This window comes from Monodon monoceros, unplaced genomic scaffold (genome assembly GCF_005190385.1).
Source record: "Monodon monoceros isolate NGI ecotype Baffin Bay Population unplaced genomic scaffold, NGI_Narwhal_1 Super_Scaffold_5, whole genome shotgun sequence".
NCBI classification, from domain to species: Eukaryota; Metazoa; Chordata; class Mammalia; order Artiodactyla; family Monodontidae; genus Monodon; species Monodon monoceros.
Genome location: NW_021703782.1, coordinates 101,415,163 through 101,431,888, shown reverse-complemented (window position 1 = coordinate 101,431,888; position 16,726 = coordinate 101,415,163). Strand labels below are relative to the sequence as shown.

The window sequence follows — 16,726 nt, the reverse complement described above, 5'->3', positions numbered from 1 at the left end:
GATAGATAGATTAAAATGAAGTTTATGTTTTATATTTGTCTCTAAGTAGTAGTTTTCTTTTTATTGCTAACTTTGAAGGTTGCTGGAACAACTTTTTTCCCATACAGAATCTGTATGTACATTGAATGTGGCTTCGGCATCTATAAAAGGCTGAGTGAGGTCTAGTTGACTAGTACCAAGTACCTTCCAGTCCTGATCAAACAGCCAAGTGCCCCTTACGGGACAGGTTCTTCTCTAGCAAAACAGGCTCCGCCCAGTGGAAACCTTTTAAGTCTCCTTGTTGGTGGAATTGGGCCTATTGTAAATATCCTAGGTTGGGAGCCAAATAATGCATTAGCAGTGTCAGAAGATAATTTACTTAGTTAATAGTTTATTTATAAATTATTTAATAATATGGGCCCTCTGACATCACTGAAAATGGGCATCATTTGGAAATTCACTCATTTTAAATTTCCCTGGCAGTTTTGAGAGCCTGAAACCAACTCTGGTTTATGTTCGTGGACCTCTATCCACATAAGTGCAGTGAATGAAATGAATAACAAAGAGCCCAGTCCTTTAAAACTAGTTTTTATAGTGTAGCAAAGAACAAAAGTGGTTAATTTAAACACTGACGACATTTTTTGATGACGAATGAGGGAAATTTTACTCTTATAATCAATCATTCATTATCATTTCCCTGTTTCTTGGGTTTCATTAATAACTGCACTGGAGGTAAATCTTCAGTAGTGAGTTACAGGAGTGAACTAAGGAGATCTGCCCCCTTTCCCCCAACCCCAACAGTTAGATTTCTAGCAATCTAGAGCCCTAAAAATCAGGGACATTGAGAGCAGTTAAAGCTGAAGACAGCCTGCTCTGTGAGTGGTCTTCCTGCAACTTCCATTCAGCGTATGCCAGTGCCTCCCTGGTGGTGCTGGGATGGGGGTGGTCCCTCTGAAGTCACCCAGAACAAGAAAGGTTCTGTTGTATTCAGACTCCTACTCTGAAACCATCTGAGGCCATGCCATCCATTGACCAGAGATTTCTCAGTGTTACTAGGAGGCCGGGAAGGGAGATGGGTGGTAAATGAACCTGCAGAGCCAGGAAGCTGTCTACCACTGAGGTGAGTTCAATATTGACGTGTTTCTCTCTAGCAGTTACTTACAGAGCACAGAGCTAGTACTTCTTATGTAAGTTCCTTCCTTTCCCAATAGCATCTTCCAGAAAGTCTGTTTTAAGTCAAGAATTGAAGTTGACTTAGTTGTAAGAATAGATATCCTTTCCCACATTATCATTTTAGGTAAGAGCTAACAGCTTCCATTGATGCTTGAAGCAGTGATCTTTGGAGATTTTTTTAAAATAGCAGCATAATGCAAATTAGGTTATGTAAGCTTTATAGCACAGCTAGAAATAGGGATTAGAAACCATGTGGGACTCTGGGCCAGAGTATATTTCTCTCCCTCCAGCAAATTCCTGTGGGGCCTAGGAATTAGATTCTGAGTTAATACACAGAGTGCTTTGAATAGGACCTGGTACAGAGTAAGTGCTCAGTAAATGCTGACCGTTCTTACTGTGGTTGGCTGAGGTGACAAAATACGTGCGGGAGGCTGTGCTGTGCCGGCAGGTAGTGGAGAAGCAGGTGCGTGGCCTGCTGGGGGGCGGGGGGAGCGGCATGGATTCTTTAGTGTTGACAGGTTTGGGATACTCCAGGCTTTGGGAGAGGACTCTAGCAACTTCGGGTCAGTCGGGAGGTACAAAGCAAACACTGGATGAGACCTGGTGTGGGAGGCTGCTGCAGATCCGTGCTGGATGAAGATGCTCATGTTTCTGTGTGGTAGCTAATCATCGGGCAGCTGTTGCCAGGGGTTCGTAATACTTGCTTTGGGATTTAGGTGTGCTTGGAACTTCAAAGGGGCTGAGCTTATCAACCTGCTGATTCTAAGTTTCCTGCCAGTGCATTAGTAAGAAAAGAGTGTGTGTTTGATTACAGCTAGCCCCAGAATCTGACATTCAGAGCTCACCATTTATTTGGCAGGTAGAAAGCAAGTTACTATAAATCACAGAAAAGAAAGAGGAGACCGGGTGGCATGCTTAGAAGGCTGTTGACTTGGATGCTTCTCTCTTCTAGTTTGCTGCAACACCTTGGGAAAAAAAAAATCTGTAGTTAACACCACTCGAGGCCTCCCTCTTGCCTGTTAATCTTAGAAAAAGACATACCTGTCTATCCATCCCTCTTTCTGTCCATATACCCATTTATCTATCTGGACACAGTTGGGAAGTTGCTTTTCAGCAGAAGGAAAAATGAGATGTTTGGTCTGAATAAAGGGTGAGCATCTTCCTGTCTGTCTCTGGCTCGCACGTGGACCTCCGGAACCTCTGGAGAAAAGTGTGCAGCCGCATTCCTCTCTGCTGGTAGAGGTGAGCTGAGTGGGGAATACAGATCGAGTTCTGTGATGCCCTAAGGTTATAAAAACTGTGTAGACAGGACTGAGTGTTACTTTTAAAGGCAAATAAGGTAGATTTGCATTATAGTCAAGAGGCTTTTCTTCAATCCAGGATATATGTGTGTCAGTGATGTCCTGGCAGTAGTGACCCCATTCCTCAGCTGTAGCCATCTGGGTGGAATTCTTGCCTCATCGAGGGTTCTTTTGTTTTGCCTTGATCGGTCAGTTGTTAACACCTTAATTACTTGGTCCTTCTAAGGAGGGTCTTAGGGTCTTTCTTGGCAGAACTTTGCTATTTCTGCAAACTATGCTGTCTCTGCTGGTGGGTAGTGTGGAGATTGCCACCATCTGCCCAGGCAGTTTAAGAGTCAGATTAGCATATCCTAGCTGGAGATGTGGTCCTGAGTCATCTTTTTGCTGCTTACGGCCCCCATGAGGTAACGGGATTAGCCTGCTGCAGTGAGGGCATTCTCTTTGCGCTGCCTAGGAGCCTAGTCTCTCTCTGCTTTGTTTCAGTTTCTCCTACCTTGATCCTTTTGTGTGGTTTGGAAGAACAGTCTCTGCATTCACATGTCAGCTGAATGTCCCAGGTAGTTAACAGTGGCCCTCAGTTTAGGTCATTTTGGGCTGTGGGCAGCAGTGGATGGAAGAAAGGAGAGCGGGAAGAAAGATGCTAAAATTGGTACCTTGTGTGTGCCAGGCACTTGGACATTTTTCTTATTTCTCAGTCTTCTTGAAGGTGGTATTATTCTTATTTTACAGATGAAAAAACTGAGGCTCAGAGTTAAGTGCTAGAGTCAAGAATGAAATCCAGCTCTGTCCAGTGCCAGAGCCTTTTTCTGCTGTACCAGCTATGGATTAAAAGTCTGGAAAGAAGGTGAGGAAGCACATCGGGGGACAGGAAGGTGGTGTGTGGGCAGTGAGGCAAGGCCGAATGGAGCCTAAAAAGGGCCTGAACACAAGCCAGGGGCCTCACTGTCACAGGATCTTTGGAGCTCACCGACTCAAACCAATCCCAGGCTCCCGTGCTAGAATCTAGGCTTTGACTTGAGGTCATTTTAGACCAGATATCCTGGCCTAAAATAGGGCTGTTTTCTTTTAGAGCCGTTGGAAAAGATTAACAAACTGGAAAGATAGACTGGAGGGCTGAGGTGTGGCTGTATAAACAGAGGAAGCTTTTGCATTTGAAGCTTGTTTTTCTGTTTGAATATCAGTGAGAAATTGAGGTGTGCATTTTCATTTAGCTAATGCTTTCTGAGTACACGCTATCTGGCCTGAGATTGGTGATGGGGATGTCTTAAAAGATTTGAGCCAAACTCTGAAGGAGAGCTGGTGAGCCTGGGCTCATTGGGTCAAAGGAAGAGGGGTGGTCCAGGGTTGGGGTGTGAGTGCAGAGAGATGGCCCTGGGCAAGTGCTGCGCAGAGATGGGGGTGAGGGGCAGATTGCAGTGCCCTGTTCTGCTTGCCAGGCTTCACGGAAGGCTGTGGTCCCCTCACCAGCTCCTCGGCAGATTAGGGCTGGCTGGGCCTCTGCTTAGGGTTAGGTGGGCGTGGAGGTGGATGCAGAATCCCCTTCAGGGAAAGATATTCTTCCCTAACCCAAGTCACCACCAGCCTTGGCAGCTGCCGTTCTTCTGAGCCACCTGCCATAATCCTGGGGCGGAACGGGAAGAAGGAACCTCTTGGAAACCCAGGTTGTAGGAGTTCTTGAGCCGCGGCTTGCGGAGGGAATGGCACCTGCGTGTGTAGCGTGCCAGCAGAGCTCTCTCCGGGCCGTGACTGTGTTCCCTGCCCTGATGGTCCCACTCAGAGAAGCTGCAGCGCAGGGGTGGTTGTTCCCACTGCACAGACAAGAAAATTGAAGCCAAGAGGCCTCTGCAAACCACCAGCTTATTTGTGGTAATACACTGTGGCTCCTGATAAGTGAGTTTTTAATCACACAGAAGAAATGGCATTTCTCCTGTTTTTAGAGTTAACAGAAGCCCTTTCTTAGGGATGAGATTTGAGCTCCTCCACAACTATGGGATCTGGAAATTTCCTCCTTTTACAGATGAGGAAATAGAGGCTTAGACAAGATGACTTGCCCAAAATTACACAGCTAGTTAGTGGCTGAGCCCACCCATTCTGCTGGCGCTGGGCTCACCACTGGTGGTTGGTGTTGACAGTCTAGGCTGCTGCCTATCCTGTTTCCTAAAACTGTTTGGCAAGTTTCCTCTCCTCTTTACGAGGCATTCGTTCTACTTACCTTTCTTCCAGACTTCTGGGATGTGTCCTGTGTGGTTTGAGACAAAACACGCAGAAAGCCACCTCTCTCTCCCTGACCCCCCTCTTCTTCCCCTCCCCCCGTGGGAAAAAAGAAACCAGACTTCGGGCTCATTCTTCTCCGGCCAACCTGGCTCCTGGGCAAGGTTACCGACTGGCCAGCCTTGGGCCAGGTGGCCTGTTTGTTGTTTTCTTTGCCAGCTGCACAGTTGGGTCTGTTTCCACAGACCATCTTTTTGTGCTGTAACTGAACCCTGTAATAAAATGCAAACCAGTAATTGCCATCGGAGAGATCCCCAGGCGTTGTATGAGGGAAGGGATGTGCTTAGGAGTGTGCTTTTCCACTGAGCTTCATCCACGTTTCAGTTGTCAGCTGTCATGTTTCTGGCTAGGCCTTCCTTGTGTGCTCCAACTAAAGGGGTCGCCCTCACAGTTGCCTTCCCAGAGCGCTGGTGCCAGGGTCTCACTGGGCCCTTCCACGATGTAGACGGTCTCAGAAGATGCTCAGCTCTCTGACGTCCTTCAGGCAAGGTTGGAGGCTGTATTATGGGAGGTATGGTGGCCATCATCCTGGAGGGGATCACTCCTTCCACATCATCTGGAAGGTGGCACCTGAGGAACTCAGGAAAGCTGAAAGCACCTCAAGATGGGATAGGTTAAGGCTGCTGAAGGACCTGGAGAGATCATGGACCTTTCCATCAGCTGTTCTTTTGGGGTTTTGTTTTTTTTTTGCGGTACGCGGGCCTCTCACTGCTGTGGCCTCTCCCGTTGCGGAGCACAGGCTCCGGACGCGCAGGCTCAGCGGCCATGGCTCACGGGCCCAGCCGCTCCACGGCATGTGGGATCTTCCCGGACCGGGGCACGAACCCGTGTCCCCTGCATCGGCAGGCGGACTCTCAACCACTGCGCCACCAGGGAAGCCCTCCGTCAGCTGTTTTAAAGGGTTGTATTTACTTGTCGTATGTGGTTCCAGAAGGGGAAAGATAGTTACGGTAAAGCCAGTTGGGCAGTTTGAGCTAAAGTGTGCCTCCCATGACGTGTGGTGAGAAGTGGGCCCCATGTTACCAGGAGTGCTTAGGCAGGAAGCCAGCTGTTTGCATACTGCAGAGGAAGGTCTTCTATGGGGTGTCAGTTTGCACAGAATGCTGATGTGGTTGGTGACACTGTCAAGACCGCTTCTCCCCTCTTGGGCACATGGATTTATTGGAAACATTCACTGTCACCTCCTACTACTAACCAGGCTGTGCTGGGGGAGGAGCACTTGAGGAAAACGTCAGGATTTTCAGCTTAGAAGGTAAAACCCCTGACCAAGAAGGAGCCCAGGAAGCGGGAGGGGACTGCTCGGGGCCTTGAACAGAACAAGAGCCATCTTCTGTGCTTGGGAGAAGGGCTCCCACTCAGTCCAGGAGCAGAGCCAGGCCTGTGAAGAGACTTAAGAGCTGCGTGACTTAGAGAGTGAGAGGGGCTCCAGCAGATGTGGCCATGGCTTCCGCAGAGCCTGGCATCCAGCTGGCTGGGAGGTCTCAAGGAGGGGCGCCTGGTGTGCGCAGAAGGGCACAGCTTCTCAGGACAGCGTGGAGGTGCTTGTTAATGGGAACCTGGGAACTGGGATGGTTAGGAGGGTGAAGTAGCAGATGGCATGTGTAGTTCGGGGCCACTTCGTGAAAGGCCTTGGGTGCTGTGCCCTGCAGTGCTTATCATCTTCCAGAACGGTGAGAGAATTCTGGAGGATCGGTTTGGACAGCTGGATGGGGAAGGACCGAAGGAAGGAGTCAGGAGCTGTTGCAGATGCCCGGATGAAGGAGGCTGGCTGAGGGCGTCAGAGGCAGGAATGGCATCTCTTCATAGTCCAGGCTCCTTGCCTGGGCCCAGCAGGAGGTTATGGGGCCAGGGAACCACAGGAACCCCACGTGCAGCCAGGGAACTGGGGGCCGCTGTTCAGTAGGTGCCTGGGACCAAGACAGGAAAGGGGGGTGGTGGCGGGGAGAGGCGTTGCAGTGTAGCAAGGGCCATCTCCATTGGCCAGGAAGCAGGGATTCGGTGGGCCTGACTTTCTCGTGGGTGTGGGGGCTCTGAGCCCCCTTCGTGTGCTCTCTGGGAAGCGTCTCCTTTGGCAAAGGACAGAGAGGTTTATGGGCCGGTCAGTCAGAATCTTACCCTTTCCCTGCATTTCTGCTCTGCTGAGTTTGCCAGTCAAAGGGAGTGGCAGGTACTGGATGTTCGCTGGTACAGAGGCTTCTGCTTTTAAAAAAAGTAATGTTTTGGCTTCTTTACCTGGGCAAGGGCTGGAGTTCATTGGATTCAGCATTTGTAGAGCAGGGTCTTTAGCCGGGGGAAGGTACACACTTGCTCCACAGAGTGCTACAGGGAAGGGAAAAAGGCGCAATTGTAAGATTACTAGAGAATTTGCTTTGGGCCTCAGTTTTGTGTCTGTCCTGCCACCTCTGGCTCGTTCTGCACAGGTGGGCAGGGAGACCCGAGGAGGAGTCGGGGTAGGTTTCTGCACTTTTGTGTTTCTATACCTCTGTTGGGGACGGGGGCTAAAAAGGCGGTGGTGGTTTTGAGCCTTTAGGTCAGAGCTCTGAAAGGTTAGGGTTCACTGAGACACTGATTGCATCGGCCTTTGGGGTGGCCAGGTGTCTCTAACTACGAGTGGCCTTGTTTGTTTAGCCCAGTGGGCCACAGAAAAATCACTTTTGCGTGTCACAGTGTGGAAATTGATGGGAACGCTGCCTTAGGCCTGGTGTCGACAAACTTTCTGGAAAGGTCCAGGGAGTAACTCTTTCAGGCTTGTGGCCCATTCGCTCTGTCACAGATGCTGAGCTCTGCCGTTCCAGCAGCACCCACGCAGCCAGAGGCAGAATGTAGACAGACAGGCGTGGCTGCAGGCCACACTTCACCAATCCCTGCCTTGGACTGTGGCAGTTACTCACCCTCTGGCTTAAGCATGACTGGACGCTTCCTCCCGTCTGCTGCCTGGACCCATCTATCTTCCCACGAAGGCTTCCTGCGCATCTGTTAGGTGTGCAGCTCTTGCCCAGAAGGACCTCAGATTCTGAGTGAGAGGTGGGCCCTTTCGGGGCAGCGGGTGCTGCAGAGCGAAATACAGAACGGAGCTCAGGGAGAGAAGGCTGAGGGTGAACCCGGAGAGCCTGAGGGAGGGAGGGAGGCAGCTCCGGAGAGGAGGACGGCTGCGGCCCAGCCTGTGAATAAAGGGCGCTGGGGAGCCAGTGGGAGGTTGTGCTCAGGAAGGTGAAGTGATCACAGATGCACTTTGGAAAGATCCTCTGGTTGGGGAAGACCACGTTTGTGGTTACAAGTAGTATCTTTCAGTTTAGTCTGGGCTCTTTTGCCCAGAGTCTGGTTACTGCTGGTACCCGAGTGGGAAGGAGCGACCCCCAAGTTGGGTAGCTTTTCTGGCCGCCGGCTGTAGGGGGCCAGTGAGTGGCACAGTTTTTGACACGGCAGAGCTTGACATGGTCTGCTGCCTTCGGGCTGCTTCTGTCTCATGTCTAATTTTGGATTGGGGCCTTGGTGTATGAGGGTGAAAAATGCTAGGGATGGGCTTCCCCTCACTTCAGAATGGAGCTGGTGCCTGTAAACCGGGGCAAGATGCACAGGCCGGAGCAGGTGCTGCTCAGGTGCATCCCGACGCTCTAGGCCAGGACTGACGTCGGGCTGGGGGAGACTGCAGATCGGACACGGCGCCGGCCCCAAGGTGCTCCGTGTAGTTGGGGCAAGGAAAAGACTCTATATAGTGCTTTCTACTCTCCACAGTATTTCCCCTCAGAGATGTTTCTAGGCAGGTGAAGGGAACTTCTGTTGACTGAGCACCGTGAGGTGAGGTTCCAGGGGTGTGAGCTGCCAGCGTGCTCCCTTGACGTGGACAGAAGCCTGGAGGGTGCTGGCTTCACGAGCCCGCGAAGAGGCTGCGCAGATGCCGTTTCCTTGAAACCCGCACGTAAGAGTGGGTGAGGATCACGCGCAGCTCAGAGGAGGGAAGGCGCTTGCCCGAGGCCCCACGGCGGGGGTGTGTGGCCGTGCTGACCCCAGGGGGGCCCTCTCCGCACGGCTCCGGCAGCGCCGCACCTTGGACCAGTTTCATGTGGCTGTGGATCCTCTGGGGACTGAGCCAGCAGGTGAGGGCTTTGGTGCTGCCCTGAGCCGTTGGGCAGACATGGGCAGGGTCTCAGGCAGGTGGGTGGTGGGCTGCCTGAGGGCACTGCTGCTGCCTGCTCTGAGTGAGGGCACGGCTTGTCATTGCTGAGGTCGGGAGAGGGTTGTGGAAGGAAGAGTCGCGGAGAAGCCACGGCTCCAGGGCACGCGGGCTGCTGCCGTGGGGCTCCTCAGGCTCCGGGGGGGCGGTGCTCTCAGCATGGCAGCGGGCACGTAACTTCCCATCTCTAAGGGGCACAGCCTGGGTCTTCCAGAGGTGTTTCTGGGGTCCTGGAACGGCAAAGACAGAGGCAAGCCTCGCCCAGCCGGATGTGCCTCCAGCTGTGGTCTTTCATCGGGCAGCTCAGCCTGTGCTGCGGCTCTGGCCTCACAGGGAGGCTTGTGTCTGGGGCACCCTAGACCCTCGTGGGGCTCAAGCCTGGCCCCTGCCCCATCCTGGCCCACGGCCATAAGCTAGATGCCATCTGTCTCATTTTCCTGCTTGGGGAAAGAGATGATGGTCTGAAAGTTCTTTTTTTTGACTCTAACCTAGATATTTCTGCTCTTCTGGGAAGACTTTTTAAAATTTTTGTTCGTGAAGATGAACCATGGATAAGGACAGGAGTTTAGATAGCTAAGAGGACTGTCTTCTCCACTTGTAGTTCCTAATCAAGAAAGCTGCACCTTCCGTGTCCAGCCTCTTCCCCCACTCCCTTCCGCCGGCGTGACGGGCTTAAGTTGCGGTTAAGCTGGCGCTCCTTTCCTTTCCTTGACGTGTCCGTGCTGCTCTGTGAGCCTCCTCGACTCTTCCCCCCACTGGCTCCCTCGGCTGCGGCCCTGACGCCCAGGTTGTGATGATGGCCCACACGAGGCATGGTGTGGGGTTTAGTCAGATTCCTGAAACACCTCTTCTCTCACCTGCCAGGCTGGCAGTGCTGGTGTTTGATCATCCCTTTCCCTGACCATGGCAGTGTCTCCTGCTCAGGCCAGCCCTGTGCGGTCAGGTGGGGTTCACACTGCACCCCTACTTTGCAGAGGGGACACCGAGTACCGCTTGTCCCCTCGTTCACTTACTGTGGTGGCTTCTCAGACAACAGGCATCCTCAGGGCTCCTGACCAGGGGCCTTACTTTCCACATCTCCCGGGAATCAAGGGTGGCTCTGCGTGTCTTGTGAGCTGTCGCCAACCTCCACACGGACTTCCTTTCCCAGGGGCTTGAGGTGGCAAAGGGAATGCTTGGTCAAGGTGGGACACCTCCTCTGCTTCTGTCCTTCTTGATGTCTTCTAATGAGTCATGAGCCACCTGCGTTGGGCAGACTTCATTTACTTCAGCTCTTAGCAGTGTGGATCCTCTTTTCCCCAAAGTATCTGTCAACTCAGGCCTCTGACTAGGGACCATCTGGCCTGTTGTGCTGAACCTCTGGTCTAAGTGGCTGGCTGGGGCCCAGTCACACCTTCAGGAAAAGGCAGGTCTCCTGAGGGAGCCCTAATCAGGGCCAGGGCACTTCCAGGGACAGTAAGGCAGGAGGGCCAGGGAAGGGGCTGGCCTGGGGCCCGGCTCTGCCTGTTAAGCCCCACAGTGCAGGCACTCGGGTCTCCCTGCCTCGTAGGATTCCCAGAGAGTGGCCTCTGAGACTCGCTTCTCACCCATTCCGAGCAGAACTCACTGTCTGGGAAGGAGACAGGAGGCAGCCAGTCTAGACCTGAAGCCCTGAGCTGTTCAAGAAGGGGCCTCCCTCACAAAGGAGGAAGGGGTCCTGCTCAGTCGTAGCCCTTCCTGGGCCCCAGGATGGGGGTTCAGGAGGCAAGGAGAAGGCTGCGTTTAGTTGTGGGTAGAAAACCTTTCCCGGTTTCCTGCACAGTTACACACGTGACATCGGACTCCTGGCTGTATACAGCTTGCTCTCTCTCTGGTCTGGTGATGGCCAAGGTAGTTTTTAAGAAATCTATTTAAAATACCTATCTGTATCTATTTACTGTTTTTTCTGAATACACAAGTGTACATAGTATAATTACAGTGCAGAGTCCCTGGCAATAACTTCATGTTGTGTATTATGTTAAAAAAAAAAAACATTGGAGAATGCGACCACCCTGGATTGTCCTCCCTCTCTGGGGCAGTTATTACACATAGGACTCCGAACTTTCAACCTGCGGCGTGGTTGAAGCAGCAGCCTGCACGTGTGGACTGTCACCAGTGCCTCACCCAGAGACGCCTGGCCTTCACCCAAAGGGACTCTGCACCCCGACTCCCACAGGCAGCGCCCACACTGCGGCTCCTGCGCACTGACTATGTTGGACTCTGCCATAGACTGACCCTCTTGTCTGGCTGCTGCAGCTTGTCTGTAATGCCCTGACATGTTGCATTTTCCCCATCTGGATGAATAAAAATAAAAGCTTCTGTCTTCAACAGCAATGGGCTGCACTGCTCTGTGCAGGACGGACTGACTCTGGCTTTGACGGATGAAAGCGTCAAGTGCAGAACCCCTTCCTGGCCCTGACTCTCCAGCTCAGCACATGTGGAAGGATCTTCCCTTCATGCAGAGGGCCAGGCCTCATTCCTATTCCTGTTTGCGGTCTTTGAAACGCTGCCTCTCTGCTAATGGTGCCAAATGTTTACTCAACCTGGAACCTTTGACCCGGGCCCCTGGTGCAGCGAGTGGCGTGAATGCCGCCGCCTCAGCTCAGCTCAGCTCAGCGTTCACCGGGTGCCCCTCACACACCTGCCTCCCTCCTAATCCTGACCCCTGTCCCCAGAGCTGGCAGATAGTACACATCGGGACACTAAGGCTCAAAGATAAAGGGACTTGCCCGAGGGAGTAGGACTTCGAAATGGCAGCAGCAATTTGAAAACAAAGCCAAAGCTCTTCCTACTGCTGCCCCTGTGAGGTTCCTGCAGTCAACCGACCCCAGTAACTCCAAGACCACAGTAAGGTCTCTGCCCACCCCAGGAAGAAGGGCAAAGGCGGCCCATGCAGGGGGTCTTGGAGGGAGCCAGGCCGGGCCTGTCGCTGCCCTCCAGGTAAGTGGACGAAGGCACTGGGTGTGTTGTAACTCACTCAGGGCCGCCTTTGCTCTGCACACTGTCCCCTGGGCTTTACAACCACAGCGCACTGATGGAAAGAAGAGCTGGCCAGGCCGGCCCGCTGCTGCTTCCTCCCAGGGGCCCCACTCCCACCCTCTGGCCCGTGACTGGCACAGGGAACAGCAAGAGGAGTTGAAAACGGGGTGTGGAGGGAGGAGCGTTGTTTTCCTTGCTTTGGGGCCCTGGAAGAGAAGGTGGAGGTGGTGGTACCTGGTACAAAGCATTGACATCCCAGATCTCGTCATCACGGGCCTTTCACTTTCAAATCTGGGGATAACGTCACTTAACTCACAGGGGTGTTGCGACAACTGGGGGGAGAACACAGGGGAAGGGTCAGGAGCTTAACAGTAGCTCAGCAACCCGTGTGAGACCAAGATGGGCACCGAAGCCATGGCACACACACAACTTGGGAGGGTGAAGTGACCTATCCACCTGACGTGAGCATCCAAGGTCACGGCCCCGCCTTGAACTCAGGGTTTTTGGCCCAGGTACGCTGCTTGTAGTGAAGTGCTGTGAGAGTTTACACCCACCTACTGCCCACGTGGTCATCTTAAAGCAGCTGCCCTGCTGGTCACCGGAAGTTAGTTAGAGATGGGGATTAACGTCCTAGCCTTGTGGTCTGGGCCAGGAACCGCTCTGTGGGCCCGATTTCTTCGCCTATAAAAGTGGGGGAAGGGCAGGGAAACGGAGTGCTCGGTCCTCTTGTTCTGGGAGCGAGCACCTCAGCCATTCTGAGCTCACTTGTCTCATCAGCCCCCAAATGAAGCTTAGGAGAAGATCTGCATCCCAGGGTCAGAATCGGGCATCTCTCTGAGCAAGTGAAGCACTACAGACAGCCTTTTAAACCCCCATCAGCCAGATGAAGAAACAGGCTCTGAGAGGCCAAATGACTCTCCTCTCTTGTCACCTACCTACTCCCCCTGCATAGATGTCTTGGTTTTCACAACTGCTGGGTCAGTTCAGAGCTGAGAGCGGTGTTCTGGACTAAGTTTTAGCTCCCATGGAGTTCTCTTTCCTTCACTCCTCTCGTGGCTCACTCCTGCCCCTGGGACTTGGGGTTCAGAACAGACAGGGCGGCAGATGCCTCTTGCCTTTCATTCTGAGCTGCCTCCTTCCCCCTGAGAGATCATGACCAGGCCCTGCAGATCCGCTCAGGTTCAACAGGGCCTGCTAGACGGTCTACTCAGCCTGTCACGTAGAAATACGTGACAGGCTGAGCAGGCTTCTTGAAATCTACACTCACCTGCTTCTGCTTCCCACCCTCCCGCCTCTCAACCCACTTGGGTCTGGCCCCTCCGCTGCACCCCACCCACCTCTGCTCTCCTTCCTTCCTGAGCGCCAGCAGATTCCCAGTCACCAAGCCCATAAGCCTTCGTCCAGTCCCGCCCTCTCCCGAGGCGGAGCTTGCTTGTTCTCTCCGGATGTCCCGGAGTCACTTTAGGCCCCGTGTGCCAAGGCTGACTGGCTATGGGCGCCTTTCTCCTGGCAGGGCACAGCTGCTGGGATGAGGATTTCTGCAGAGTCCCTACACTCCGGAACACCGGGACCCTGGGGACTGGAAAAGCCCGGAGCGGGCTGGCCCATCTGGACTCTGGCCCTTGTTGGCCAGGAATGTGGATCCCAGAAATATGCCTTCTAGTCTGTGAGCGGCAAAGGGATCCCAACTGTGCTCCGGAGTCCCTGTCCTGGTCTCTGCAGAGCATCTGTCATGGCCGGGCCCCTTGCTAGGCACCTGCCCTGATTCAGTTCAGCAGAGAGAAGATGGGGCAGGGCTCACTCACCACCTTCCCTTCTTCATGGCCTGCATCTCAGCCCGCTTCCATCCAAAGGCTGGGTGTAGGGGGTCCTGGAGGGCAGGTCAAGCAAGGAGGGGACCGTCGGGTTGGGGAAGCACTGCTCTTCTTCCTGCTGCAGAGAAGGGGGCGAGGTGGTAAAGGACGGCCGAGGGTCTGGGAGCCTCGTCCCTATGGTGCTGCGGTGCGGGATGACCAGCAGGGAACAGAAAGGAGCTTTCGGAAAGAGGTACCTGCTGGCCATGCCACCACTTCCCCTGAAAGTTCCAGCAGAGCATAACTGGACCTCGGGTACTCGGCCTTTCTGCTCTTCAGCCATTTCCCCTGCACATTCACATTTTGGGCCTGCAATTCCCTCTCCCATCTCTGCCTGGTGAGATGCTTTTGTCTTTCAAGGTCTTACCACACACACCCTTACCTCCTGTAAGACTTCCCTAACCCTCAAATACACAGGTCATGTCTCACTTTATTTCTCCAAGACAGGCAATGTTCACGATGAAGGCACAGGCCTCCCAGGGGACAAAGCCTGTGTCTTCTCTCACCCCATGGGCCTGGAGCACATTAGCTGCTCACTAAGTGTCTGAATGGATGAACGGGGAGGCGCTGCCCAATGCTCAAGTACACCTATTTGTCAGCTCAGAGGGTGGTCTTCTCTGACTGCCCGTGGGAGGGAGGCAAGAGCACACCATGATAAAACTGGTTGTTACAAAGCAATGCTGTTTGTACCAAAATATTTAATGAATATGCCGTTAAAATAAAGCCAACAAAAGAAATAGTAATACAATTTTACTGGTTTATATTTCAATTCATAAAGTTGACACACTGAAACTACCCTAGCACAATGTCCACGCACCTAGTTTTAGATGGGCTTACAGCTGTTTTGGTAACTGAACAAGAAAGACACAGAAAGCGGTGGAGGGGATGGTTTGGGGGTCAGGGGTTGCCGCTTGTTACCTCCCTGATCACAGATGACCTCAGCAAGCGTTAATACAGCCAACAGGAAAAGAGATACAAAACAACCCAGGTGTCTTTATGTACAAACCAGTGCCTCTTGTAACCAGCGACCTCCACACTGCACGCAGAGAAGACGACAAAGTCATCTGCGAGACAGCCTGTCAGCATATCACTATATAAATTAAAAGTCTAAAGTTATTTTGTTTATAAAAAAGGTGCTAAAACCTCTATTCCATAGTTCTGAAGCAAGAACTTGCAGCCCATCTGAACAGCGAGGTTTGCACCCAGCCTCACTCCGAGGAGGGCCCAGGCAGGCAGGGACACAGGCCAGCCGGACGGGGGCCTCTTGGCATGTGTGTCCTGCACATCCTCACGTTTACACACACACATACATACACACACACACCCCTCAGAGTCTTTCTCACTTGTACAAGCTGTTGTGCAAAAACACTAGAACCTTGAAGTGAGGGAGCTCTTCACAGCTCTCGCGACAGCAGGGTGGAGAGCAGAGCCCGACAAACCTTGAGTGAAATTAAGTGCCCATAATAACCACATAATTAAGTTGTGCAGATCAGTCCTAGTCTGGGATTTAAACACTGTCAATTGGGTGCATTGGGAAAAGATATTTATATATACACACACACACGACACATTAAGCAAAATAAGGTTTGTCCACGTTATGATTAATCCAGTCTCGACAGTCGGTCAAGTCACCCACCCCAGCACTGTGGAGTCATTTGGCAGCTAACACTAAAAACAACAGGAACTATGAGAGTTGCATAGAATTGATCAGAAACATGTGAATAATGCCAAACCCAAAACCTGTGCATCGTAGAGTTAGTTTAACAAAACTAGGTGGCTTCACCTACAACCATGAAACCCTCCTATTTAAAACAAAGTGCTTCTCCATGTCTACCTGGAGGACCCTCTGCTGGCACTGGAGCAGATAATTATTTGAGCTACCGATCCCCTGCCCCACCTCCCCCAATATATAATAATATGTGTATTTAAAAAAAAAAAGATTAAAGGTTTAGAAAAAAACCAAAGGCCTGAAGGATCCCCAGACTCTGATAATGTCACTCAGCCGCTGGGCTGGGTGAGGAGCTGACCTAACCGGGAAGAGGCCCGGAGGTCACACGGAGGAGTGGCTTTCTGGAACGTCCAGGGTGGCAGGCCAGCCGGCAGGCCTGTTAGTATCAGGAGTGAGGAGGGCCTTACCGCACAGGCTGCCTGCTTCATGAGCTCTGGTCCAACAACCTACCCACATGCTTCTATGGATCTGACTTAGGTACATTCTGGTCCTGGGACATGTCACAGAATCACACATCTGGCCAAAGAAGGCAACAAAAGGTGTCATGTTTTCTGAAGGTGTCTGGAGGCAGCAGCTGCTCTCAACAAGTCTCTTTCCCTTGAACCCCAGTTGCCGTCTTTATGGAGCTCAGTGTTCGGTTAAACCACGTCTTCTTGGCCGCCTGTACCTCGTTGAGGGCAAGGCCTAAATGGTGCTCCAAGTCCTGGAAGAGGAACGACGTACGTGAGGATGCTGGTCTCCAGTGCTAATGACACTGCCTCCCCAGAGCCGAGCCAAGACAAGAATTCAGTCTATTTCCTCTTGAGAGGGCTCTGGAAATTCCCCCAGTTCTCAAAGTGGCATAGAAAGATCTGGAGTGCCTAAAGCTCTGGGAGATTTCCTAGTTAAGACCTCCTCATTTCTTGCCTCGTCTACTTATTAAAACGGCCTCCTACCTGAACATCTCCCTCTCCGTCCACCCACTGCATACCAGGAGACAGACCGAATGTTCTACCTAAGAATGCAGCATTAATTTCCGGCAAGAGCCTTTCAAGCCTAGACCCCCTAGCAAGACATCCGAGATGCTTCACAATCTGGGCAGAGACTCTTCCAGCTTGGCACCCACTTCCACCCCTACTTCCTAAAGGCCCTTCCAGGCAGGCCCTCTCCTCCCTCTGTGCTGCTGGACACACCATGCCCTTCACCAGGAAGGCTCACTGTTCTGTCTTTTCTCCAGCAGCAACCTCTGCTCACTCTTGGACTACAGCCC

The 16,726-nt window shown here is 52.5% G+C and overlaps 1 protein-coding gene across 11 annotated transcripts in view; it reads right to left on the bottom strand.

Moving 5' to 3' along the window:
* The window catches only part of RABGAP1 (RAB GTPase activating protein 1), a 179,581-nt gene that overhangs the window by 4,225 nt on the left and 158,630 nt on the right, over window positions 1-16,726 (bottom strand). For 6 of the 11 annotated variants that reach the window (XM_029201909.1, XM_029201906.1, XM_029201907.1 and 3 more), the window contains one exon: window positions 1,998-16,180. In XM_029201909.1, the coding sequence (XP_029057742.1) occupies window positions 16,058-16,180 (123 nt within the window). In that variant the 3' untranslated portion in view covers window positions 1,998-16,057. The remainder of the gene's footprint in view (window positions 1-1,997; window positions 16,181-16,726) is intronic. The other 5 variants (XM_029201914.1, XM_029201912.1, XM_029201910.1 and 2 more) reach the window with 5 other exon arrangements.